We start from the raw sequence: 26,036 nt of genomic DNA on the forward strand, positions 1-26,036 counted from the left end.
ATAAGTATGAAACCAGTTTATTTAAAAGTCTGTTACAAATAATGAACTTTCAGGTGTAAACTGTGGACAAAGGTTGAGAAATGGCATTTAGACAAAATGGAACAATAAGTCAGTAAACACTGGCCACTCATGGAGCTATTAGTGTGACTTAATTTAATCAGTCAAGGTTGATTTCAAACACCAGTCCTTACTCAGGAGATTATGCTGATTATGCAATATTTACCACAACATAAGGCACATTAGCTCATTAAGGAACAGACCAGGCTTGTTGTGTGGGATGAACTTGAGCCTATATATTGATAAAGAAATAAACATTTTCTCAACAGGCATTATTAATAAGTTTGATCCTGATGAAAAATGTCAAATACTTGCTGCTTAAATGTAAGGATCTGCTGCTTCTTTTGTCATCATGATAGTAAGTGAAGACTCTTCTGGGTTTGGATTGTTGGTTAGACAAAATCTTATTAATCTACCACTGCTATGGGCTATTGCTGAATTGTTGGCCACCAACATCAGTGCAGATGAGAGTCAAGAATTGATTAACAGTCCAAATATCCTCTCAGAGTTCAGATGCTCAGCCAGTGTCGGCTCCCTCATTGTATATCGACCACAGGCTGATCCGCTGGTCCTTGGATCCAGCAGCAAGCAGTCTTTGTTTAGGGTCCTGGTGGTCAGAGAAGGCCACACTCTGCACCATGTCAGTGTGGTACTGAAGCACAGCCAGCGGTCGAAGCTTCTTCCACCCGAATACCCGGACCCGATGGTCCCAGCCCGCTGACGCCAGAAGCTTGCCATCCCCCCTGATACACAGCTGGGACACCCCAGGGTTGACCATTGTCACACAGTCCTGAAGCTGTAACAACACAAAGAAGAAAAGGATCTGAACAGGTGTATGAAGGTGAGAACCATGTACCTTTACTTGTATTGCAAACAAATCCACAATAGATGGCCAAGTTAATGCCAAAGATGCTTAGTAGGAGTTTCTCAATTGTCAGCGAAATATAAAACCAAATTAAGTTATTGTTAATGCAAACAGGAGACTAAAATAATCAAACAAATTAGGCCAGTAAGTCAATTAATCACTGCCGTCTACGAAAACTGAGGCCAACACAAACACTGACAGGGAGAGACTATCAGCTGATCTGATGACTGAAGTCCAAGTGTGAGGCTGGATGTCTGTTGAACCTGGCTGTAGACTCTTGGGACTCAATCATCGGCCATAAAACATTATGGCACGAGGGCCGTGAGCAAATCTCTCTGCGTCCCACTATTTGGTTTGGAGTTATGGGGGCCTGCTCTGGAAGCACAATGGGGCTTGAGTTACCTTTGTCACAGTTTGCAAGAAAGAGAGAGAGACCATCTCGCTGAAACGCTTGTTTGTGGAGGCCTTGTTGCTTTAAGCGCCTCTGATGAATTACATTCACACTGAAAGGTCTGGTCAGCGGGAAAAGAGACCCGATAAATACACTGTTGTAACGTCTGCCTGCTAAAGATTAGCCTCAGCGCTCTCTCCCTGTGATCTACAGTGTCCCAAGGACTGTATCAATCTCCCTAAAGGGGCAACATTCTGACATATTAGAATGAATGGCAGCTAAGATAACTATCTAAAGGGCCTGCTGTGGTGGGCATTCCTGGGGAGCGAACGTGCTCTTCCTGCATACTAGGGATCTCTGCTGGACCTGGTGATGAGGACACAAACATCTGGATATGGGAGCTGAAATCAAACTGGACAGCGTAAAATTGACTTCATAAGTCGTGTCTAGGGAGACTAATGACCTCGGATAGGAGTAGACGGTGGAGAATTTATCTGCATGCTCCTGTTCCGGCCAGGAACCATCCACAAGCTGCATGTGGAAGATATAAGCCAGGTACTCATAGCCCAAGTGGATAAAGTGGAATGCAAGGGAGAGAGGGAGCAAGGAGGAATGTCATTGATCAAATCAGAGTGAGAAAGCTATGTTCAGAACAGGCGGTGATGCGATTTCATCTCAGTTTTTTAATCAAACCATCATCGCTAGTGCCACTGGTGTGAACAAGAGAAGGGCTGGTAAGAACAAACAGGCTAGATACACTGATACAAAGCAACCTGGGGGGTGAAAGATTGGCCAGTGCTTTGTTATTACCTCAAGAAGTTGGTATGCCCCTGCCTCTCTCCATCTGGTTTGCATTAGAGGCCTGATAATGATGGGTTTAAGTGTCTGTTTTTGTTTGTTTTGCTACCCTTAGTTTGTGTCAGGGAAAGGCATTTGTTTCATTAAAGGGTCAACTGGAAGTAGTAAATGGCTAATGGTGCAGTAATGGTTCATTCACCAGGGCTGGCTATTTTACTTTCAACAATCTGAGAGAAAAAGAAAGAAAAGTGAAGAAAAAGGTCATCCCATGCTATCACTCTCTGTTGGTTCTTGAGCTGCATTTTCATTTTCACTGTAAAAACTATTTAAATAATAAAAACTATTTTTAAACTTTTAAAAAGTTTTATATCACTGTAAATTGAATACCTTTGGGTTGTTAGAAAAATAACATTTAATTTGAAGGCATCACCTGAAGATTTGGAGGATTGTGATCTGCTTTTTTCACCGTTCTAATTCATCAGTTAACCTCCCAGATCATCGACAGATTAATCAAGCAAGTGTTGAAACTGAACAGGAAATGGAGTTTTGGATTTGGATTGATATAACAATAAAAATTTTAAAGTTGGAATGATGAGATGATTAATTAATTCACTGACAGAAAGTTGACTGACAACAGTGCCAATGTTTACATGCACATATATCCTTCAGAATATGACAATATTCCCAATTTGATCCTGATCATGTTATCAGCTGTTATTCAGATTGCGAATTCCATATTAGGCTTTATGAGGAATGTAGTTATTTTCAATTAAGACTTGAGAGATATGCCGACATTATTCAGGTTTTTAGACCTTTTTGAAAATGTCTCATATGGGATTTCACAAAGTTTGCAACACCTATTGCTTGTTTGCAGTTAGCGCTCCAAACTGCCTTGCTAACAGCACGTAAGGCAGGAGTTGAAATGCATTTCACAAAAGAAAAGCCCACATTTCAGAGGTTAGAGGGAGAAACACACTTCATTTTCAACATTATGCAAGACTTGGCTATTACAAAAAGTTTTTTTGATTACACAGTGGCAACTCTGGCCTTTCCAAGAACATGGTTAAACATATAAAAGAGAAAAGCTGTGCTTGTTAATCGGAGTCTGCCCAACGGCATGTTAATGGGAATATTAGTAGGATATTAGGGCAAAAAACAGAAAAATGTGCGCATACAAATATAGTCAATATGAATAATAGATTAATAATTAATTAATCAGATTCATCATGTAAATGATTTCAAGTCAATTTCTAAACTAATACTTTGTCATTAGGCTACCTGTTTCCATGTCTCCAGTTTTTGTGCTAAGCTAAGCTAACTGGCTGCTTCATATTTACCTTTCAAACAGAGTGTTAACAAAGACACACATTTCCCAAAACGTCAGACAAATCCTTGAAGCAAAAGTGCCAAAAAATATACTGGTTCCAGCTTTGCAAGTGTGAAAATATGCCAGTTTTCTTGGTCTTTTGTGGTAGTACATCGATAATCTTTGGATTTTTGACCATTGATGAGACACAATAAGCAATTTGTTGCCTTGTGCTCTGAGAAAATATGATGATTTTACCAACTAAATGACCCATTGATTCTTTGAGAAAATAATGAGTAGATTAATGGATCATAAAAAGGCTTTGAAAGATGCTGGGTTTCAAGATAACGCTTCTTTGTTTTAAGAGGGAAAATTCTCCCCTCATTGTAATTCCATGTTCTCCAGCATTGCTGTTCTTGGTGCAGACTCACACCACTGCTGAATGAACACCAACACTGTTGACTATCAGCGCTGCCATTAACCAGGTCTCAATCTGTAATGAAATCCATTTGCTCTACTCGGGGAGTCTTGGCTCGTTTTATTTTAACGCCCCATTTTTCTTCCAGACTTCCCTGCGATCTCATCACAGACAAAACTCGTTTTTTGGCTTCATCTTTTCTTTGTTTGAACACTCCTTCCTTGTCTGTGTTACAGCACGCAGACGCACACTTACAGAGCGGGCTTGCTGTCTAAACGCCAGCTTCCTCGGCTGTCAGGAGCCTACCAGCTCTGCTCAGCAGCTGGGCCCACCACACTTTCTTGTGGCCTACGACAGATCCAACACAAACTCGCACTTCAGGATCCTCTTTTGTAGCATCTCACCGACAGAGCAGACGTTCAAAAGGAGCGTCCACTTGGCAGATCTCACTCAAGCCTCGCTCTACTTTTCCCCCCGTCTCTCTCCTCTGTCTTGGCACGGATCTTGGCCTTCACGCTCGTCTACTGAAACGTCCCATCATCGCTCACTCACTCGAGCCTAGCGGCTGGGAGGCTTTTCGCAGGTATTTCTGACACACCCTGTCCCTGAATCACACTCGGCGGCGGGGAGATTACAGCCTTTTGTCACCTCGCCTGTCAGAGCTTGGCTCCGGCTGACAGGAGATGGATGTGTCAAACAGGTGAGCAGTCCCATTCAGAAAAGAGAGGAGAGGTGGAGGGAGGGTGCTCCGTCAAGAGAGCAATACCTTTAATGACAGCAGCTCATGCCTACATCAGTCCACCAGCAGACTGAGCTTGAGTCTGGTATGACCTGACCCATAAGTGAGGTCAGCTCTGGCTGACGGGTGCAAGAATTCACCGTGTAGACACAGTGTAGGTCACTACTGGGGGAAGACAGTAGGGATTTCTTTACATTGCAGTGAAGACGAGAGGCAGGAGTTCCACCTGCAGAGAACTGTCATCAGTCTCTGAAATATTTTACTGTCAGCCATGCTTGATTTACATGGCTAATCTTCCTCTGTCCATACCTGCTTCTCTTTTTCTAGCCAGGGACCTCTCGCTTTTTCTTTGTCCTGGAGGAGCCCGTCACCGCACTTGTCAATAGATTCTGAGTGGCCGCCTAAATATATGTCCATCTGGCTTAGCGACTTGTAAGCCCTCACACCCACGCACTCATAGTCTCACCCTGACACATTCCCAAACACGTACACTAGAAGGAAAGGAGAAAAAAGGCCGAAGATGATGCCTCACTGCTATGAGAAGATATCAGGCCAGCCAGGTCAAACAGCAGATAAAGGCCTCTGGGAGCCATGTGTAATACATTAACCTCCATTCCTGAGGCTATCTGTCTTTATCTGGGCTTGATAAGCTCACTTCACAGCCTTTCAGCTTCACTAACTCATAACTGCACTGTGTTGTGTCACATTCAGTTTCCCCTCCATTTCACAAGAAGCATCTATCTTCCCTGCCAGCCAGCTCCACTACACTGGACTGTATCGCAGTTGTAATTTGTGGGAAGTGGGATGCTGTGGCACTTATAGCCTCCTCAGCCTTTATTGCAGCCTCCCACTGTGAACTACTGTTCCCTTTACTGCAGATGTGTTTTTTGTTTGGTTAAGGGGCCTCCGAGGTTTTGATATTTTTATTACCTCTCACGGGTCGTCCGTCAGGACCCGGGGCCCAGGCCCACCACCCGGCAGGTCCCCCGCCCCCTTACTGCTGCCACACAAAAATACTTTTGTGGGAAGAACTGAGGATAGCTGTCTGGACGTCACACTGAGCTGCACTTCAGGATAATTTAAAAGTCCCTGTTGGATCTTTTCCCTCTCCTTGTGCTTTTTTCCTGTCATCCTCATCCTGGATTACATGCTGAATCAATATTTTGTTGCTCGAGCAAAATAAACCAAATAACCGCTCGCCTCCTGTTTTTTGGTATATTGAATCAAATCCTTCGTAGTGTTTTTCTAGACGTATTTTCGGGGTGAAAAAAAAAATAGGGCTTTGCAAATATTTCTAATTCAAGCATTCATTTGTAAAAAGCCTCGGAAAGAATAATACCCCTTCACTGTGCAGGAGTGTACTATATCAGCCTGAGGTTCCTTTCTGCTCTGATTCATGGGGTTTGGCTGCAGAATGGGAGCGTTCCCTTTTGCTCATGAAATCAAGAGAAAATATGAGCTTCAAATGAGGCGTTAATTCTCTGAAGAATTGGCTGTTATGTAAAATGAATTACGGGACAAAGCTGATGTGATCTCTTCTCGTGTGACAGAAGACGCTCTGGTATGGGCTTTTAGTGTTTGATTTGGACCACTCGCAAGTATTTTTGTGTTTGTGAGAACCTGTATGTTCTGTAAGGAACAAGATACAAGGTAAGTATGCATCTCAGCAGTGTCCCAGTCACAGGGATGTTGTATTGCATGCTAAAAGAGACATGTGTTCCTATTCATTACAATGCAGAAATAAGTAGAATTATATTCTGTGATGTGTCCATATACATCGTGTGTGCGTAAGTATGTGTGTGTGGGTGGGTGGGTGGCTTGAGTCTGGAGTGACAGCTCCAGCCCGGCCCTTGGCCCCTGGCCCTGCCAACGCTGTGTAACCAGCAGCTGATTTATGGCCCCTGGAGCCCCGCTGAGCCTCTTCCTCTTTGGCCCCTGATGTTTTCCAAGAGAGCCTGGAGAAAGGCAACACTCCTCTCCTTCCATCCCCACCATTACCTTGCTGTACTTTTTTATGTTATTTAACAGACTCTCTTGTGCAACAATTAGTTAGCATGTAGGGGGTTCAGGACCTTAACATTTCAGTAGGCCACGTAAACATACCTTCTACCCTAGAAGGTAGTAGACTACTGCCCATAGTCAGAGAGGTTGTCTTAAAATAGCTGTTACAATTTAATTTTGAAAATCCATAGATTGAGTCAGTCTGTAACAATGGAAGACTACATAATGTGATTGACATTGCAAGGAAAGTAGAGCGCAAATAGAGAGGTCAAAAAAGGTTTGGTGAAAGTAATGGATATCCAATTTAAATAGTGTGGTAGTGTGGTAACTAACACTTTTATAGTAGTTCAATCAATATTATTATATTATTTGTCAACTCAACTTTTCTGTTAATTTTCCATTTAATTGATCAATTTATTCATTTTCACTCTATTTGTTTGTATTTTTATTTTTCCTTTGCAGTTTTCTATTACATATCTTTATTCATTTTTTCTTCAGAGCACAGCTGGGTGGGACCTGGCAGATCAGCAGTGGGAGACAAAAATGAAGCCATTTAAAGACAGTCTAAGGCTCACCAAGTTAATATACAACAGTTTGGACTTGGGATTCTGATAGACACATACTAGGCCTCCCGAGGATACTGAGCGAGCTCCTCCTGACCCATGATGAGCCTGCCGACCATAGTGGGTACAAGGATTATATAGTTGATCTATGCACTCTGATGTCACTTAATAAATTGGCAAGAGTTGCATATAGAATTAATGCATAAAATGCAAAAAGAAATCACAGAAAAAAATAAGTTTTGGGAAATTAATTGTTTATTTGTGTATTTTTGTTTTGCATTTCTCCCCAAATGCAAAACAAAAATACACAAATAAACACTGAAATAAATAGATTTACAAATTAATACACTGAAAATGGAAATTGAAATGGGAGGTAAATAAGTAGGATAATTAATACAAAGGTGAACAAATACAGAAGTGTATTAAAACAGTGCATTAATGCATCAATGCCTACATTTATTTTTATATGATTTTTGCTACATTTAATGGTATATCTATTTATTTACTTATTTATTTATAGTTTAATTGAATTTATTTTTGATTTTTGCTACTTCGCTCCTTCATACAGCGTCATTATGGATAATTGAAAAAAGATAGCTAAAAGTACCAGATCAACAGTTCAGCATCAAGTGATGGAAAAACTGAGAAAAAGCTGAAAGTAATTAGTGGTTAAATGTCCAATTGGCCACTCCTAGCTTCAATATGCTCCCAAAACTTTTGGCATAATTTACTATGTATTAATGACTGTCATAATTAATTGTGTTAAATAACAACCTGTTTAAAATCCATTCCAGTAACAACATTTGGAACATGATTGGTGGTGTTGATGTTGAGGTACATTAGTTCATTCGGCAGGGCTGTGGGGATTCATTAGACAAAAATATTTGGGAACCACTGGATGAGACAACACTACTACTAGCCTCTCTAAAACTGTCCTCTGCTGACCTGCAGGTTGTTCTGTCTGTCCAGCATCCAGGAGGAGAGTTTCTTCTCAGAGGAGCCTGATATCCCCCTCAGACGCTTGGTGTCAAAGGTCAGACACATGACAGGCTCAGGGTGGGCTTTGGCCTGGCTCAGCTTGGACCTCTGGGTTACATCCCACAGCAGCAGGGAACCGTCCTCGTATCCAGCCAACAGGAGAGGTCCGGTCCCCGAGTCTGGCTGGAAGTGAGGGAGGATGATAAGAGGATGGAGGAGGGACAGAGAGCACAGAGAGGAGTGTAAGCTAAGTTGTGAGATGAGAGCTGTGCAGTAAAAACCGCAGAAACCACTGTGTGGTGCTGGAAGTGGAACAGAGCAGAGGTTATCATCCTGGAAGCTCCCGCTGACACTTGGAAAGGCGCTGCGGGCTCCATTCGTCAGCCTGCTGCTCGCTCTTTGCAGCACTCCATTACACTACTCCTCACTTTGCTCCTCATCTATATCACTGAGCCACAGGCCTCACTGCTGGCACTAGGATATATAGTAAAGTAATAGACAGCAAAACCTATTGTTTGACTTAAAACTTTGTTTATTAATTTAAAACTCAAATTCACAGACCCATTGTTGAGTCTATTTTTGATTGTATTTTTATGTTTTATATATACACTTTAGCATTACTTTTGACTAAATATGCCTTACTTCTTTTGTTAAACATAGCCTTGTAATTATATGTTACTTTTCACACTAAATTTTTAGTAAATTTTTCCTACATTTGCAGTCTATTTTTTTAAAACTAATCTAAAATATAGCCACCTCCACTTCCAAATTCTAACACTGGAATTATTTTTATGGTACATTTTGACAAATAAAACTCATAAATAAACGGCTTTTTTTCCCAAAATATTAGATAAATCTTTTCGAGTTAGGCAACTTGAATAATAAATAACTAATATGTATTCATTTTATGTCAACTGACAGATTGATTGATTCATTAACTTCTGGTTTCAGTGCTACACAACTGATTTGTTCTCACATACTAAAACAACCTCATGTAAAAAAAAAAAAAAAACGCACATTATGTCTTGCTTCATCCTCATTTCACCCCGGGACATCAGATCTGGCCACGATGTTTACAACTGGTGAAACCATCAGAGTAAATCTTTCAGATCACATGAAATGAAACCAGGTGCACAAACAGGCATCAGACGCAAAACATAAACCAGACTGCCTCTGTTAAAAATATAGAGAGCAACCTGCACAAAGCATAATATGTGGTTACTTGCATGTAAGAAGAGAAACATAAGAAGTGCAATATATGAAAGGAAGGTATTGAGAGGTCGTGTGGATGTATACAGCACACTTGTAAATCACCTCTGTGGATGAGAACATTAAGGTTAACTGATAAAAACTGAAGGCTTCACTTATCAATGCTGGAAAAAAAAAAAAAAGAACTGAAGCACAAAGAAGAAGAAAGCAGGAACAGTTGGTGAGATCCAACCTCCATCCAGCACCACCCTTCATATCCACATATGCCTGGAGTGTTATCCAAAACAATGATTCAAATTTTTCCAAACTTAAAAGGCTTCACCCCGGCTGGTGGAATACCACAATGCATTACCGAAGAGCTATGAACACACAGCACACATATACACTGTCCTGACTCATGCCTTTACTTTAAAATACCATCAGGCCCCTAGAAAAAGCACGGTGCCCTGCAGAAGCAAGGAGCTAGAGAAATTTTTTCCATATGTGCAAAGGGGCCACGTCTGCCATTCTTTCATCCATCTTCAAGTCCTCTTCTCACTTAACGCTCTATATTTCTCTTCTTCCAGCGTTAAACAAATTATAGACAGAGCCGTGTATTCCTTCCAAACACATCAGCGAGGACGAACACTAAGGGATTATGAAAACAAATAAAAACAAGTGAAAATCAGTGGCCCCTGCTTGCCGGCAGGGCCCAGCTAAGCGTTCCAGGCTTGGGGCCCACCGTTTCACTTAAGTGTAGGACCTCCTTGATTGATGATGTCATGGGTCGGAGGTCGGGGAACCCTGGGTAGACACCTAATTCATTATATCCTCCGCAGGCCTTTCTACAAGAGGGCTCTCTGCTGGAGTGGGGCTGGGGCTCTGGGAGCAGATTCATCACCACAGAACAGCTGGAAAGACAGATGGATGGAAGCTGCTTATAGAGGCAGGATCAGTGGAGGAGCAACAGGGCTGACGTTTTCTGGAATGGCTACTTGTCTAGTTGGGCCTTGACCTGTTAATAGTAATGTGCCATTTTTCCATTAACTGTGTTCATGGAGTGCACTAAACATCATTATTTCAATCAACCACTTTAAGCCTGCAGACTAAAAATCCTACTTTTAGATCTGTGTCCAGACTGTCACTGGCTCAGCTTGGACCATGGTCCAATTAGGTCATCAACATGGTCTCTAGAAAAGGCAGGATTGGAGAGCTTGTACAAATTATGTTTTTGTTTTCTTCCTTCTCTCTTATTCTTCTAAAACATTAACATAACAAAAAACAAGCTGTAATACATAGAGTCAAATTAGATCCAAGCAGTTTTAGTTCCTCTTTTAGTTTCCAGCTTAATGATGATTAATCCATTAAATGTCTGGTCAGAAAATGTCAGAAAAAAATGAAAACCTACAATTTCCAGAAGACCAAGGTCTCATCTTTAAATTGTCTTTTTTTATCCTCTTCCTCATAGCTTTAATTGACAGGACAGGTGAAGAAAATGACAGAACATTGGGGTGTGAGAGAGACAGAAAGATATATATATATATATATATATATATATATATATATATATATATATATATATATATATATATATATATATATATATATATATAGAGAGAGAGAGAGAGAGAGAGAGAGAGAGAGAGAGAGAGAGAGAGAGAGAGAAAGCCCAGTAAGGACTACTGATTTATTGATTGATTGATTGATTGACACTCTTCCAGGGAACCCTGCATCCTATCCATGAAAAATTACTTAAAAGATCCAGGGACCACAAAGACATGGCGGGTTTGGGGAGAGTTAGAGAAGCAAGAGAGATGCTTGGCCTCAGTCATCTGAGTCCTGAGTTATTCTATCATGATAAATGGTATTATCAGACAGGATGGGACAGGATTAGCTGGATAGAATGCCAAGATATGTGAGCAAAATACAAAGACATCTTTGACATGAGGTCATCATTGTTGTCTCATATGTTAATCTTTTAACTTTTCAAATACACACTAGACATATTCTAGTCTCCAAGTGAGTGATCAAAGGCTTATCTTTCTTATTACCTTCATCATTTTGTATGGATTATAGCAAACTGCTATGTGTCTTACTGTGGCACTGTTTGTGTGAATGTGTGCAGTCCCATTTTGTGTAAACATATTATATTGTATATATGAATTTTAAACACTATGTCAGTTTTATTTCATTTCAAGGGCGGCCTTTTTAACATCTGGCCAGTGATAACAGCTGAATATTAGACTAATTCTGGCTCATTTGCAGTATTCTCTCTGTTGATTAATGAGCGCTGTCCCTGTCAAATAACTAAAAACATAAATAATCACAATCTAAATGTAATTAGAGAGAAATATGAGAGTGACATCCTGAATTCATTGTATATTCAGCAAACACTATGTCATTTCCTTATGTGGTAAGTCCCTCCAAAACCATGAACAACCCAGAGACCAACAGCTTGTTTGCTGATGTGGCTGCCACAGGCCTCAGGCAGGCACTGCTTCGACATAAGGAACCAATCGTTTCCTCCGGTTTTTGTCCTGGTCCTCCATGATGTCATGGCCACGAGGCAGCAAGGTGATGAGCTGAGAGTGATGGATATCTGTATAGGAACATTTCCTTTTCCCCGCCAGCCTCTGTTCACATTAAAAGCCTTGCACATCATACATCAATACTGTCCCCCTGGCCAAACCGTACATCCCTGCACACGTCAAAACCCACATGTGGAGGTACTTTCTTCCCCTGCATTGTTCACTGCTTCACAGCCAGTCAGATTCAGAGAAATCAGATAGTTCTGTCACCTTTCAGACACAGCCCAGCATGTGAGCTCAGGTCTGGGTGGGATTTTGACGATGTGAAGCTGAATTGAGAAGAAAGTGCAGTTTAACACCGCATTTAATCTTTTCCATAAACTCCGACAGAGAGGGCTTGAAGGCCGACAATAAATCTGTTGGTGAGTCTGTCTTGGAAATAATGGAGGATAATCACTTCTCGCCTCAACGGTGGGAAGAAGAAGAGCGAGGGATGGTGAGAGGGAAGATGACTGTCAGTGGCTTCTTTCTGGTGTGTGTGTGATAGATAGAGACGGGGTGGAGAGAGGGGTGACGGCGTGAGCTGTTGCCTCCTGCTGCGTGAGGTTAGGGAAGCAGTGGGTCGCACATGAGCATTTAATGTGAAAGACAACATGAGCGCTTTTTTTTTCCTTGTGACTGACAGATAGAATGTGTAGGTTGATTTGTGTTTGAAGGGTACACACACACAGACTGGGGTTTTCAGTCTCACATCAAGGACCTCTCGAGACGCTCAGTCAGTCAGTGTAACAGATGAACATGCTTCGGCCTTGAAAGGAATCAGCCTGGAATGATTTAGAATCACCTGGGCCCTTCGGCTTTGAAGTCAGACAGCTGCCTGTGCTGTATTACAATGATATTATATCATTTATAATGATATAATTGATCATTATGTTTCCTGGCACTCAACGCTGAACCAGCATTGGTTCATAAATCAGATGATGAAAGGTGGGTGTAACAGTGAAATCAAAGGAAGAGAAAGAAAAACACAAACACGATGTCGGCATGCACAGTGAGACTCAAACTGGTCGAGTGTCTTATAATTTCATAAACACAATGTAACCTTTATTTTATTACGGTAAAGCTAATTAGTATTACAGGAACACAGGAAGGGCTGAATGTGCACAGGAAAGCAACTCGCCTCACTCTGGCTTCATAATGATAAGCTGTGTTTTGATTACTGTTGCCTGTAAACTGCACAGCTCATAAAATGTATTCAAACCATCCACAGGATTGCGTAAGGCCAAAACCCCACTCTGTCCCCTGAAGCCCCAAACCCAAAGAGTTAATAATTAACCGTGAAAATAATTACAGGCTCTCGTTAATGGCTGGAAAATAAAACTTTCGACAGCATTCACAAAACAGAAAGCTAACTTTTAGCTCAGCATCAGATTGGATGCACAGCTGCAGGCTGATATATGGCTGTGAACCCCCGGCCCTTCCAAACGCTCTAATTACAGTGTTGGAACTTGCTGCCAGCTGAGAAGGAACGCTTGGAAAAATGGCCCAGGACGAGTTGTTGGGCTGTAAATCATGTGCCACGTCTCTCATGTGCATTTTTGTTGACTTTTCTATTATTGCATCTTGTTATGAGCTGCTGGCCAATCTGAATAAAGCAGGTAAGCACAGAAAAAGCAACATGTAAAACAAGGGGGGGAGAAGGGGGGGAATCTCGTGCTCATGATAATGGCTGCCAAGGTGGACTCGTTGAGCTGGAGATGTATTTGTAGAGGGACACATTGCTGCTTTTGGCGGTTAAGTTCAAGTCAATGCAACACGTGGCATTGAAGAGGACTGTCTGCTGCTTACCTGCCACAGTTTGATACACATGACCATCCCCAGCTTGGCGTCTGGTACCAGGGTGCAGACTGGGGTCTTGCTGGAAAGCTCAATTATCTTGATCTGCAGAGAGGACATGACAATTAGAGCTCACTAGGGATGCCTCCATTGGAAAATTCTTGGCAGATACCAATATTTAAAGAAGTTTTGCTGATAGACGTTCCCAGTGTTTTTTTTTGTTTGCTTTATTTTGTATTTGTTGTTATTTATTCAAGTATTTATGGCAGTGATACAAAGAAATCTTTAAAAAAAAGGGTTTTCAAGTAATTCAGCCCTTTATTGCAATTTAAAAAGAGTAATATGACCGTCTTTTGCATGAAAAACATAATTGCTTTTGATGTAGGCATAGTGGTGGTTGGAGTAAAATACTAACATCAGTTTTCTTACATCCTCACAATGACAACGCCAAAATGCTAATGATAAGCTGGCATAACGTAGTCTTATCTTGTGTAATGTCCTTAGTATCAAGTTTAATTCAAAGGGCTTATATTAGGGACAATATTAGTTCTTGGAACTGGGATAAAGGTGGTTTCCATTGTTAATGTAATTGTAATTAAATCTTATAAAGTTGTAATGGGAAGCAGGTATAATGTTAGTGTATTGTAGTGTGAAGCCTGCTGTCAAACACTAAATGATTTCTGTGCATTTTTGGGTTTCAAAATGCTAAACTTATACCATGCTCATACTCTCCTGTGGTTCCATTTTTAGGCTAAACCAAACTGAGTCACTTGACCACCCAGGCTCTGAGGGAGCTACCAAAAGCTGGCAGGGAGACCTTCATATGAAAAGTGTCTTGTTTAACATTTTTTAGGAATTTATCCAATATACCCTAATGTATTTTTGTCTTAATCTATCTGTTTTCATTTTTTCGTGACCCAGTTAGAATCATGCACACAAGTTGCAGTTGTTCGTTTATTTATCTAAAAGCTATGTGCCAAGTCATGATTTGTTTGTCTTCTGAATTCAAATAACAAAGCAGCAGCCTGAATCTGTCATTGTGTTTCAGGACCTCCGCAGATCAGAGTGCCTCCAACCAGCGGTACAGTACCATCCATCAGTGCAGAGCGGCCGCCCCATTGTCTATAATAAATCCTGCTAAAGCCTGACCCTGTGACATGAATGGTGTTTTCCTGCACACATTGGCACTGATTCTGATAAAATACACAGCCTAATGAACCCAATGATCAAGTGTGTTTCTTTGTATGTGTGTACCCAGATCACTCCCAAAACTCTTTCCTTCGACTTCCTCACTGCTGATGATCCACATATTCATCCTCATTAGGCCTCACATTAAACAGCCCTTTAAGGGAAGCGATCCGTATTTTAGCGCAAGGCCACATCTGTCCTGCGTGTTTACCTCTGCATGCCTGACAAAGAGGGCCTTTTAAGAACTCCTCTGCGCCTCAGGTGATCACTGTTCTTGTGTGGCATCACACTGCCCGTAAATAAAACACCCACACTATTAATTCATGTTTCTGCTGTGGCAGCAATCTGCTGGCAGGAATCTTGCTGTGAGCAGTAAACAGTGAAACCACCTTAAATAGCTACGATAAGGAAGCAGTTACTCTGTTTTCTTGGTTACATACCTAAGTATTAACCTATCTGCATTGGCACTAAGTCACGCTATTGTGCATGTTTTGAGGTAAGAGCATATCTGTTGTTTCCTGAGGGAACTCGGTTTAGGTGGGCGTTTTATTTGCAGATACACGATAAGCATTTGTCTTGGCCAGTTTGTCTCTGGAATGGGGTGGGGAGACCGAATGACAAAATCGGCTGTGGTCTGTTTTGGTCTACCTCGTTTGGGTGTGTGTGTGTTTCTGTCTGTCTGTGTCTGTTGGGACAATGGCATTATTGAGGTGCTGGGAGTCACAGGCGCCCTGATGCCTGGCCTGCTGGACTGAGGTTAGCCAAGGCACGTTTGGCTGGATCAGGTGACCAGTCTGTCCCTTTCAAGTGTGGCTCCTTCACAGCGGAGCAAGTAACATGAATCTGGAGGCAATAAAAGATGGCTGAATCACTAGCTGCCCTCTCCCCCATCCGCCCTCACTCCACACAATAATGGTACAGGCTTGTGGGTGTTGAGAATTAAACTACGAGACTACCAGTACTGTGCAGACACAACCATGTTCTCATTACAGAGCACAATCTTTTCAGGCCTGGGAATTCTATTTGTCACCCAACAGTCAGGGATTAAACATGTAAACAGCCACTATTCAATCAGCCAAAGCTACTTTTTGAAAAGAACAATTAAACTTGCTTTCACTTGCTTGACAGATCTATTAGGTGCTTAGGACAAACAGATTCACTGGCATGTTAGAGACAGCCAAATTAACCGACATTTAGCTGGTGGCTGTCATTCTGACTCATGACAATGAAGGCCGGTTTGTTAATGATGTTGTTCTACTTGCTGTGTGACGGTTCCTGGCTGAACTTCATGCTTACATGTCATGATGACTCATAGACACTCCACCAGAAGCATTACGTTGGCCACCGGATTTAATTCAACCTATACTATGGTATGGATAGTGCCAGAGACTGAATTCCTGCTGTGGGATCTCCAATTTTCCATTCACTTCTAAACAGGGCTTAAAGCCACAAATATGTATGAACACTTATTAAATAAGTCAATCCATCAAACTGGCAATAGCAAGTCTGGTCAGGTTCATACAGGTTGGCATTTTTTGACACACAAGTCAGTCGGTGTAACCAATTAACTATCCCACATCCCAACAGCCAATAAAGTCAAGGATGTTTCCTTCTGCTGAACATAGAACCACGTGTGTCAGTGGATGCTGTGATCATGAGACTCCCTGATTAATTCTTCCTAACTAAATTGAAAACCCTCAATATATACTTAAAGGATAAGAAACCATAAAAGCATTATAATTTATCAGTTTTACACTGGCTGCCTGAAGAAAGTCATTTTTCTAAATTTAAGCCTACAGCATTTTGGAAGAAGTGCACACATTAACTTTATGATCAGATTTAGCAAATAAGCATGAATAAAAGGGTTGCAACGCTGTTAGAATTTAATAGTATAATAATCATCCAAGAGAACATCACAATTACACGGTATGCGGCATTAAAATTGTTTCACCAGGATAATCTTCTCAAGTTTTTCCTTTCTTGCCTCTAAGGGCTTCCATTGTACTATGATCCAATGGTCTACAGTGTAGTTTGAACCAGTATATTGCTGCAAACCTGATGAATATGTATCATTATAATTTTTTTAATTATTGCAAACCATAATCTGCAAAGTGAAGAGTATAATTTCAAAGCTTACAGAAAACCTTGCAGCACTGGGAAGTGCTTGGCATGGAAATTGACCTTGACTCCATCCTTTTTCTTTTTTTCTATTTATATAACACTTTATACACAGATAGCTGAACACAATGTCTCACCTCCTCTGTCTGCTGTCCGGCGAAGGCCAGCAGGTAGTTTCCAGCGCTCGTCTCCAGCGTGGAGCACTGACAGAATCCAACGCTGCCGGTCCACACAGAGTCGACCATCTCACTGCGACCTTCGCTCAGATCCCACAGACACACCTGCATGTCCCGTCCCTGACTGCTCCACCAACAGAGACAACAGAAACGGGCAAAAGCTGAAGTTTCTTGCCAGGTGGCTTAGTGGCTGCGTCATCTTAAAACCTGTGTTATAATGGAGGCTTAACACTACATTTGTTTTACACCCCAGTTTCATCTAAAGTACAAATAATGATTTAAAGTCCGTGTAAAGCAGAAAGAAATTTGCGTAATGAGTTTGTCACACCACGTGTCATTGACCACTGAGCCAAAATTGAAAGATTAAAAAAATTGCCTAGTATGTAAAATTGTTCAAAAAAACAAATGTTCCAACAGAAACAGAAAGAAGAGGGAGCAAGTAAAATGAGAAAGAGAGACAGAGGTCCTCCTCACCTGATGAGGGTACCTGTCTCCTTCAGTGTGCTGACCCAGATGACCGAGTTACCAGAATGACCTTCCACAATCTTCTCAGCCCTCCTGGTGCTCAGGTTCCAGATATGGATGCCACCCTTCCCTGACCTGCAAAACCAAACAAGTTGCTTTATGAAGGTTGTTTATATTACTCAAACAGTATATCACTGCTCGGCTCTCACCTATACCCATAGAAAGAAATGTGACAGTTTTGCTTTAAACTCAAATATATTGTGATAACAATGAGCTTTTGAAGTGTGATGTTGGCCTAATGTTTGCTGGCATCTCATGCATAGACCAGGGTTTCTATGCACAGATCTAGAGACTAATTAAAAGCCTTAGAGAAGCTCGATTTGAACATTAACTAACATGGCAACAGTTAAAGTTTGGAGGCATTCAGCTCAAAGAGATAAACAAAATGAAATCTTCTCTGCCTGAGGAAGACAAAGTGCTAAAATTATGAACGTTGAGATAAATGACTTACCCAGAGTAAAGGAGGGGAGTGTCCCCTCCATGGCAGCTAAAGTGGAGGGTGTTTAGGGGCGCACCAGCACCCCTCAGGGTGTAGATGGGGCACGGTGCAGGACGTGACATCACTGGGTCATGCAATCAAGGTATAGATGCAAGGAGGCGGCAGGCCCACATCACAACACCAACTAAAACAGACAACATGAAATGTAAGCTGAGACGTGAATTACTTGGAATTAGTTGGGAGAACTGGAAAAGTGGCAGCTGAAGCTTGAGCACCAGTCAGTTCTTCTCCAATTAAAACCTTTCAATAAAAAATGTTCCATTCAACTCAGGTTAATTGGACTATTTCATATGATTTCCATAAAATGGAAGTTAAGTGCAGCCTAAAATCAAGAATCATCTCATTTTGTTTCTGTACAAACACTGAGCAAAAATTAGCTCTATTTTGCCCCGAAGCCTTTTTTTCTTCCACACAGCAGACAGTTGTGTTTAATGCACCGTCTGTACTTTCTCTATTGTTGGTAGCTACAAACCCTGTGGCGCTCTGTCTGTCTGTCTCTCTATCTCTCTCTCTCTCTGTCTTCCTGCTCCTAGTCTACATGCTAGCACCCTTCTTACTCAATACGTCATAAATCACAACACTGACAGCTTAATTACAGTAAACAGTTGGCGATTCAGGCTTCTCCCTCCTCTTGTGATCAACAGCCGTTGTCCCAGAGGCACAGGTAACAGCTCAGGCTTTCATGTCGTTTGTAGACCGGGCCGATGAGGAAACCCAACCGACCGCAGGTATTCTGCGAGGAAATGATGCGTCAACATTAAACTGCAGCACAATCAAACATAAGTGACTTATACAGACTTGCTTCAGATATCTAATATCCATCTCTCAATCTCTCACATTGAGAATCATAGATGGGTTGAAGGTGATTATGCCAATGTGTAATATTTTTACATTAGACCATTTTTATACCATAAAAAATAATAAGAATGAACAGGCTGTAAAATTAAGGATGACACATGCCACCTTCTCAGTGTTATGGAAAACAACTGCTGATGGAAAAAAGTGATTTTAAAATAACAACCTGCCCAAATATAAAAGAGTAATTAACCTACTAATTAAAATCAAAGCCTTTTGCAGGCTGTTACTCCTGAGGCTGAAAAGTTAATTCCTCCCTCAACACAACAGAATCATTTTCTCACCTGGTTATCTGCAGTAACATCCAACATCAACAACAAATCCTAAACATGACTTTTCCAGAAAAGACCAAAATCAGCCAAACCACACTACTTAAAGTTTGGAACTAAAGTAGCACCCAGGTGTCACTCAAGGTGTCTTTCCCTTAAGGCAATGCTTTGACATTTTGGCAAATATTCTGTTTGTCTTCATACTGAGAGCTTGATGAAGAGATTTCTGCCACCGCCATGTCATTCCATTCTTTATGAAGCCAGTGCAAGGAGCCTTAGCTGAGAATAAAGACTGGAAATGGTGAAAGAGCCTGGCTCAGTCTAAAAATTTGGTTACCGGCATCCTTAAATCCCATTAACTATAGGGACATTTAAGAAAGTCAATGCTCCCAGCCAAAAAGTATCCCAGCAAAGAACTCGGGATGTACCAGTGGGGTCAAACTCAGAGACAATCGTTTCAATTCAGTTCTGTGATTAGATCTATATGCCATGTGCACTGAATGTTTACACAGAACTTTTATTAACTGTGATTTCATGTAGACGTTTTGTTTTCATTTAATGCAGGTTAATGCAAGTTAGGCAAGTAATGTCAAAGTCTGACCTGATGTTGCATTACACATAAAAGAATGATTCTTGTCTCTTCCACACAGTCTGGCATCTGATCTGTCAGATAATAGTTTTGATGCAGATTTCTACATAAAAACAAAAAAACACATGTATCTTATAAGCGAACCTCTACCTGGACAAAGCCAGGCCAACTGTTTCCTGCCGTTTTCAGTCGTTGCGATACGCTAACCTGTCTCTTCATTCAAGCTCCTCACAGTCAGATATGAGGGCGCTATATGTTTCATCAACAAGCACAACCTCACCTCCACCCACGCACAATCATCCCCTTCTGCACTTTTACTTATCATAACCCTTGATCCCTGCAATCAGCAGTTGCTGAAACTGGAGCCCGAGGCATTCAGGAGCAACTCATTTCAGGAGGTTAGTGGTTAAATTGTCCATGTGAATCTGTGGAGCGGAGAGACGGAGACCCCTGACCAGCCCGCCTAATTAAGCACACAACACTGCAGTCTGAAGGACTCACAAGGAAATGGTCACCCCGTCAACTTTACTCTCAATTTACCGCAGCATGCTTGGAAAACAGAATATTGTCTTTTCTGCTCACTGTAGAAAAGATGACAAAAATGGGTCAAAGCATATCCCTGCATAATATGGTACATCAACCATTAGGTATCACTCATATCATGGCGCTTTGCCAACAGGATATGCTTGAGCCAACAACTGTGACAAGTTTTTGTGTTGTTTGAAGAATGTGGCAAAAAAAAAAAAAAAACGTCAACAGTGTTTTTGTGAGGGTCTATCAGTTAAGATGCTTCTCCTGTGAATGGGTGGTTAAGGCTGCATTCCTGAGCAAGAGTCCTGTCCCCGTGTCAGTGTGTGACGGGGTGAGGCTCACCCTGATAACAGGTGGATTAAGTGTCCCTTATTGTCCTATTGAAGCAGGCCTGCATGGAGCTGTGAGTCACGGACACAGCAGCCTGAAACTGGCTGTTTTAACTGTCTCAAAGCAAGGGGCTTTGAAACCTTCCATTGGCAATAACAACTCACTGTCAACGAGAGACAGCAGTTGGGGACAGTGATGGAGATGTCACTTGAGGAATGCAAAAACAAACGTATATCCAAAACAGAATTATAAAGGCCACTTTCCCCTGCTACTACTTCATCAATGGACTGTCCCTTCTGTTCTCCAGGCGTCAAGCATTTCCAGTGTCTGAATTGCCCCAACAATAGGTCTGTTGAGGTGGCTGCAAGCGAGTTGCCCACAAACCCAAATACAAACATGCAGGCAGCTCAGGAAGGGAGAGACAGACACTGTAAACAAACAAGATGTTGGCAGGATGTCACTCAAATCTGTTTGCAAGGACCCTTAAATTGTTCCCTGCTAACAGAGAGAGGCCGAGCAAACAATCAAGCCTGTCACTTGTCAAGACATCAAAAAAACATAGTCTATTGGGTGAATGCAAACATACCTTGCTGGAGTAGTGGGGCAAATGATCTCTTGTCCAAGATACTCTGGTAAAAGTATCATATTCTCCACCCAACAGCTTAAAGGGACAGTTGACCCCAAATTTAGAAAACATACATTTCTCCTCTAACCTATAGCGCTGTTTAACCATCTAGACTGTTTTGCTGCTCTTGAGATACCACCTAGTTCTATCACATCAGAGAGATGGCAGGCATCTTTATATATAAAAAAAAAAAAACACCAACATAATCTAGATGGATAAATAAGCACTACAGGTAAGAGGAAAAATGTGACCTTCTAATTTGAGGGTGAACTATCCCTTTAATTAACCTGAGTAGCTTTCATAAAGTGATCGAGTGATAGATAACAAAAACCCAATAAGTTGGTAAACTTTCTTATTAAACATGTTGGAAGGAACATTCTTAGAAATCACAGAATGGGGTAACTATCTCGGGCCTAATTAAACTTGTGTGTGGTGGACAGGCCATAATAAATCAGAGTGACTGATTAATATACCTGAGCTGGATATGGGAGCCAGTGGGAAGAGGCAGGAAAGGAGGATTGAGGCTCCTGCTGGCCCTGTAACAGATAAGACAGCTCTGGGGTAATCTGACTCTAAGTCCATGGATAAAGGCAGTTTGTCTCTTCTTGGGCCGTCTGTCCACACCTAGTGGGTAATTAGGCCTAATTATGAGAGAAAGGTCCGCTTCCCCTTCATGTTATTAAATAAGAGCCAGCCTCGTCCGCCAAGGATCTCTCAACACCAGCAAGGGGCTGGCGACCTTCAGATCAAACGCAGCCACTATCTGTGTACCCACCCCCACCACCACCCTCCACTGCGGCACCCGTTCTCCTCCTCAGCATCGCTGCGCATATGAGGGCCTGAGGAGGGAGGGGATAGAGAGGGTATTCGTGGTGATATGGGGCATCAAAGTTTTTTTGAGAAAAGGTGAGGGGGGGGGAGTCCTGTCCACATTCCTTGCTTGGCTCTTTAGTGCTGGTATCATGTGATAGGCAGCTACCCACCTGAACTGCCCCCTTGTCAAATTCTGCCATTCATAAATAAGAGCAGGGACGGTGTGTGTGTGTGTGTGGGGGGGGTTATACTGATCACAGGGGTTTATTACAGAAGCTATATAATTCCCCAGTTTCACAGAAGCCATTATAGAGGCATGGGATCCCAAGATCCCCAGCTGATATCAGCCTCATCAAATATGAGATCTGAGCTGCACGATGAAAACTGGAAGCAGATTACACATAACTCAAAAGCTGCATTCTAGATAGGCCTTCCAATGAAAAGCCAACTTTATATCCTTTCAGACCAACAGTATTGCTGTTCTGTAACATCTTTGCCAGCAAAAAAATCTGAATGTTTGAGAAAAAGGCACCTAAATCTGTCCATTCCTTTCATACCTCAGCTATTAGTCATTTTGCTGCTGTGGTCTTATCTGCTGTCTCGCCAAGGGGGCACTTCCACCTCACTGGCTGGTCAGTGGGTGGTGAGCTGGCTCTGTGATCATTAGTCAGCCTTTCTGACCTAACCCTCCCCCAGCTAATACAGATCTCTCTGAGGAGGAAACCAACCTGCCAAATAGAGAGCGGGGTCCATTATAAAAGTCCAGTTACACAAACAACATGGGAAGTGGCAAGGAAGACACACGCCCTTTATTGTGTCTTGGTGGAGGTTATCTGGACTGGATAAACAGCCCCAGCGTCGGATTGAGGCTGAAGTCAGACACAAGTGCACCAACACCCACTGTCAGTCACAGATCCAATGAGTGGGAAGAGGTGGCATTGTTCGCGTGAATGGCGTGAATGCTGAGCAGGGGCCATTGCAGATAAGGGCTAAATGCCTTGTGGCTGTCATTGAGGCAGGCACTGATGGAGCACTGTGTCAGAGGGTCCTGTTTTAGGAAGTCCCGACTGTGGTCAACAGGTACCAGGAGCCTTATCTGTTTGCATTATCACCCATTTCCTGCATGAGGTCATTTACCTGGACACAAGAGGATAAAGGGACACAAGAGGGTTGACAGCTCAAGTGTCATACATCTCCACACATCACGGATGTCAGGGGCTTTGGATTCATAGCCATTTTGCTGTCCATACAGCAAAGATATGAAAACAAGCTAAAGTTAATCGTGCTATAATCCCAATAATGCATCACGCAACAGGGGATAAAGAACACAGAAAACAACAAGATGTTACACTTTGTCAAACAGCACATCCCCTAGTATTACAACTGTCAGTCATCTACAGGGTGTGATGAGTGACTGCATGAAGACTAAGTAATGGATGGTGAAAGATTTGACAGAGTGCAAACTGTTTGTACATAGTGGACGGCTTCCTGAGTCCAAGCAACTTTAAAAAGCTCTTATAAATGGGTAACGTCAGCAGTACAAGTCTAAGTTGGGCATTTATGCATTATCAAAGCAGCTCCATGACCAATTCTACAACTAATAAGCAGAAAGTAATGGGCTACTTTAATTCAACAGATAACATTATATGAAGTATCACAAAAGATAACAGATAATATTTAGAACTTAAATCTGATTTGCTGATATTTGCTTTAACATGCACCTGACGGAAGAGTTAGGTGCAGAGAAAATCGGCAAATCATTTTAAAGTGTATGATGCTAATGTAAAGAAAACCATCAAGTAATTTCTCCATCTGCTCTGCATTCTCACACATATCCTTTCCTTAGAAAACAAAGATGCATACTCATTTAATGATCTTAACTCTAAATAGTCACACCAAACCTCATTCAAAAATCTGTTTCTATTGCTTTGGCATAGAATGACGAATATAAGTAGAGTAACTACGAGAGTCATTACATATGCCGATTTCACCAAGAAGAAGACCTTTATTTTGAATAAAGCTACATTTTAAGATAAGTACATTATATTCTGCTGGAGGATGATAGAAAGGTTTAGTATGTGTCTTGGATACATGATTATTAATCAAGCACTTTACATTAAAGTGAGATTGTACTGGCATCGTTTCACTGCTCTTGTTTTGTTATTGAACTACTATTGGTCTGCTAATTATACAAGACTTCCATTTACTTTCCATGTAATGTTCTCTTTAGTAGATGGTCAGTTAAGGTTAGGGTCACTTCTAAATTATATTAATGATGCAAAAATGAGACAGGGGGGCTTCAAACACATCAAACGAGGAGGAAAGAATATATAAACAGTGTACTCTCGTTAAATGGGAACATTTTTGAATGAAGTTTGGCATGCTCGTGTGTTCATGTGAAAAAGCTGGACGTTATCAGGGCGTTATCCTCCAAACCGTGTTCATTTGTTCCCATTCTGAAGCAAAAGTATTAGCTAAAACCTTGGGCTTAGAACAGAAAAGGTAAGAGGAGAATTTATGTGTATAACCACCTAAATCTGTACTGTGAGAATGTTAGCATCAAGCTAGCAACGACCTACAACGACAGCTGCCAACAATACAGACGCCTTGTTATTACATCAGAGGCGTTATTTCTGAGTAAAGTAGCGTCGCTATAGTAATAAAACATATTAAGCTTTAACAAAACTTCATAAAATACCATTTCAGTCAGACATCGGTGTTCTGACAGTTGTCAGAGTCAGCCTGGCAGAGAAGGGATACAAAACATGCGCCGGAGTGGAAGGACCTCTGTTTACAGCCGATGAGCTGCCCGCGGAGGTGCCTGTATAGACGAGTCTCTCTCTCGCTCTCTCTCTCTCTCTCTCTCTCTCTCTCTCTCTGTCTGTCTCTCTCTCTCTCACACACACACACACACACACACACACACACACCCAGGCAAGCAGTCATACCACTCTTTCTCTCTCTCTGCCCAGCTAGCCTTCTTTATTATCGACACTGTATTCACTTACTTTTGGGAAATATGCGTCAATGTGCGTTTCTATCATGAGGTGTATCAAGATTGAAAATGAGGGTATAGAAATTCTAAAGTAATTCTAAAATTCTAGGTAAACTTAAATTGAATATGTAGATGTAGGTTGGACACTCTGACATCTAATTGAAATCTGATCATGATGATTGCTGTTAAATTGCCAGGTGTTAAATTGTCAGGTCAAATGTCAAAGAGAAGAGAAGAATTTGGGGTTTTCAGTAAGAAAAAACACACATTTATATGCTCTAGATTTCTATTACTTCTATAATGATCTATTAACACGGACCACCTAAAAGACCATCACAAGTGAGCAATGAGTATAGAACTTGAAAAGCCTTACAAAACTGCACGAAGAGGAGAGTCTCTTTTTTTCCCCCCATCCTTTTCAGTCTAATGGAGAAAGAGAGACAGCGAAAACACAGGGCCCTAATCCACAGAGCACACAGGCCCCTTTCATGGGAGCACTGGGAGAGACCTTTATTTGTCCATTCCTATCATGGAGAAAGCGGGTTTCAAGCTCGGCTAGGTCTGAGCTGGAAGATTAGATGAAACCAGAGTGTTTTAAACCTCTTCTGTGGCCATGGATTAGAGTCAGCCAGTCCCGCTGCTGCACTCTGAAATGAAACAATAAGGAGTACAGGTGGCTCAGTGGGAGAGGGTGCACAGCATGGAGAGCAACGTGAGTTAGAAACCTTGATAGTCATATGAACAACCAAAAAAAACCCAAACAGGTTACTGAACTCATTTAACTTAAAAAAAAAAAAAAAAACACATACAAGACTTTATTTGGCTAATTAAATGGACTACATGCTGCCTTCATCA

General features: G+C 41.7%; 1 protein-coding gene across 4 annotated transcripts; it reads right to left on the bottom strand.

Annotated features, from left to right (window-relative positions):
* Position 1: 1 nt before the first annotated feature.
* On the bottom strand, positions 2-25,020 carry gnb1l (guanine nucleotide binding protein (G protein), beta polypeptide 1-like). 4 transcript variants are annotated; one of them, XM_037098389.1, is made up of 9 exons: positions 24,885-24,997; positions 21,847-21,909; positions 18,760-18,907; positions 18,127-18,298; positions 17,625-17,750; positions 17,112-17,274; positions 13,681-13,773; positions 8,084-8,299; positions 2-853 (listed from the first exon to the last, which is right to left on the bottom strand). In XM_037098389.1, exons 4-9 carry the CDS (start codon positions 18,234-18,236, stop codon positions 575-577), a joined length of 987 nt encoding a protein of 328 aa, XP_036954284.1. In that variant the 5' UTR covers positions 18,237-18,298; positions 18,760-18,907; positions 21,847-21,909; positions 24,885-24,997; the 3' UTR covers positions 2-574. The 4 variants fall into 4 exon arrangements, with proteins under 4 accessions (XP_036954284.1, XP_036954281.1, XP_036954283.1 ...); XM_037098386.1 differs by having other exon boundaries at positions 18,771-18,907; positions 24,885-24,995; XM_037098388.1 differs by lacking the exon at positions 21,847-21,909 and having other exon boundaries at positions 18,771-18,907; positions 24,885-25,020.
* Between the last annotated feature and the right edge of the window lie 1,016 nt (positions 25,021-26,036).

This window comes from Acanthopagrus latus, chromosome 5 (genome assembly GCF_904848185.1).
Source record: "Acanthopagrus latus isolate v.2019 chromosome 5, fAcaLat1.1, whole genome shotgun sequence".
In the NCBI taxonomy this organism is placed as follows: domain Eukaryota; kingdom Metazoa; phylum Chordata; class Actinopteri; order Spariformes; family Sparidae; genus Acanthopagrus; species Acanthopagrus latus.

Coding starts and splice junctions, on each gene's coding strand:
- gnb1l (XM_037098388.1), bottom strand. CDS start 18,236: ATGTCACGTCCTGCACCGTGCCCCATCTACACCCTGAGGGGTGCTGGT. Junction 13,774..17,111: donor CCGGACAGCAGACAGAGGAG/GTGAGACATTGT, acceptor TCCTCTCTGCAG/ATCAAGATAATTGAGCTTTC. Junction 8,300..13,680: donor TGTGTATCAAACTGTGGCAG/GTAAGCAGCAGA, acceptor CCTCACTTCCAG/CCAGACTCGGGGACCGGACC.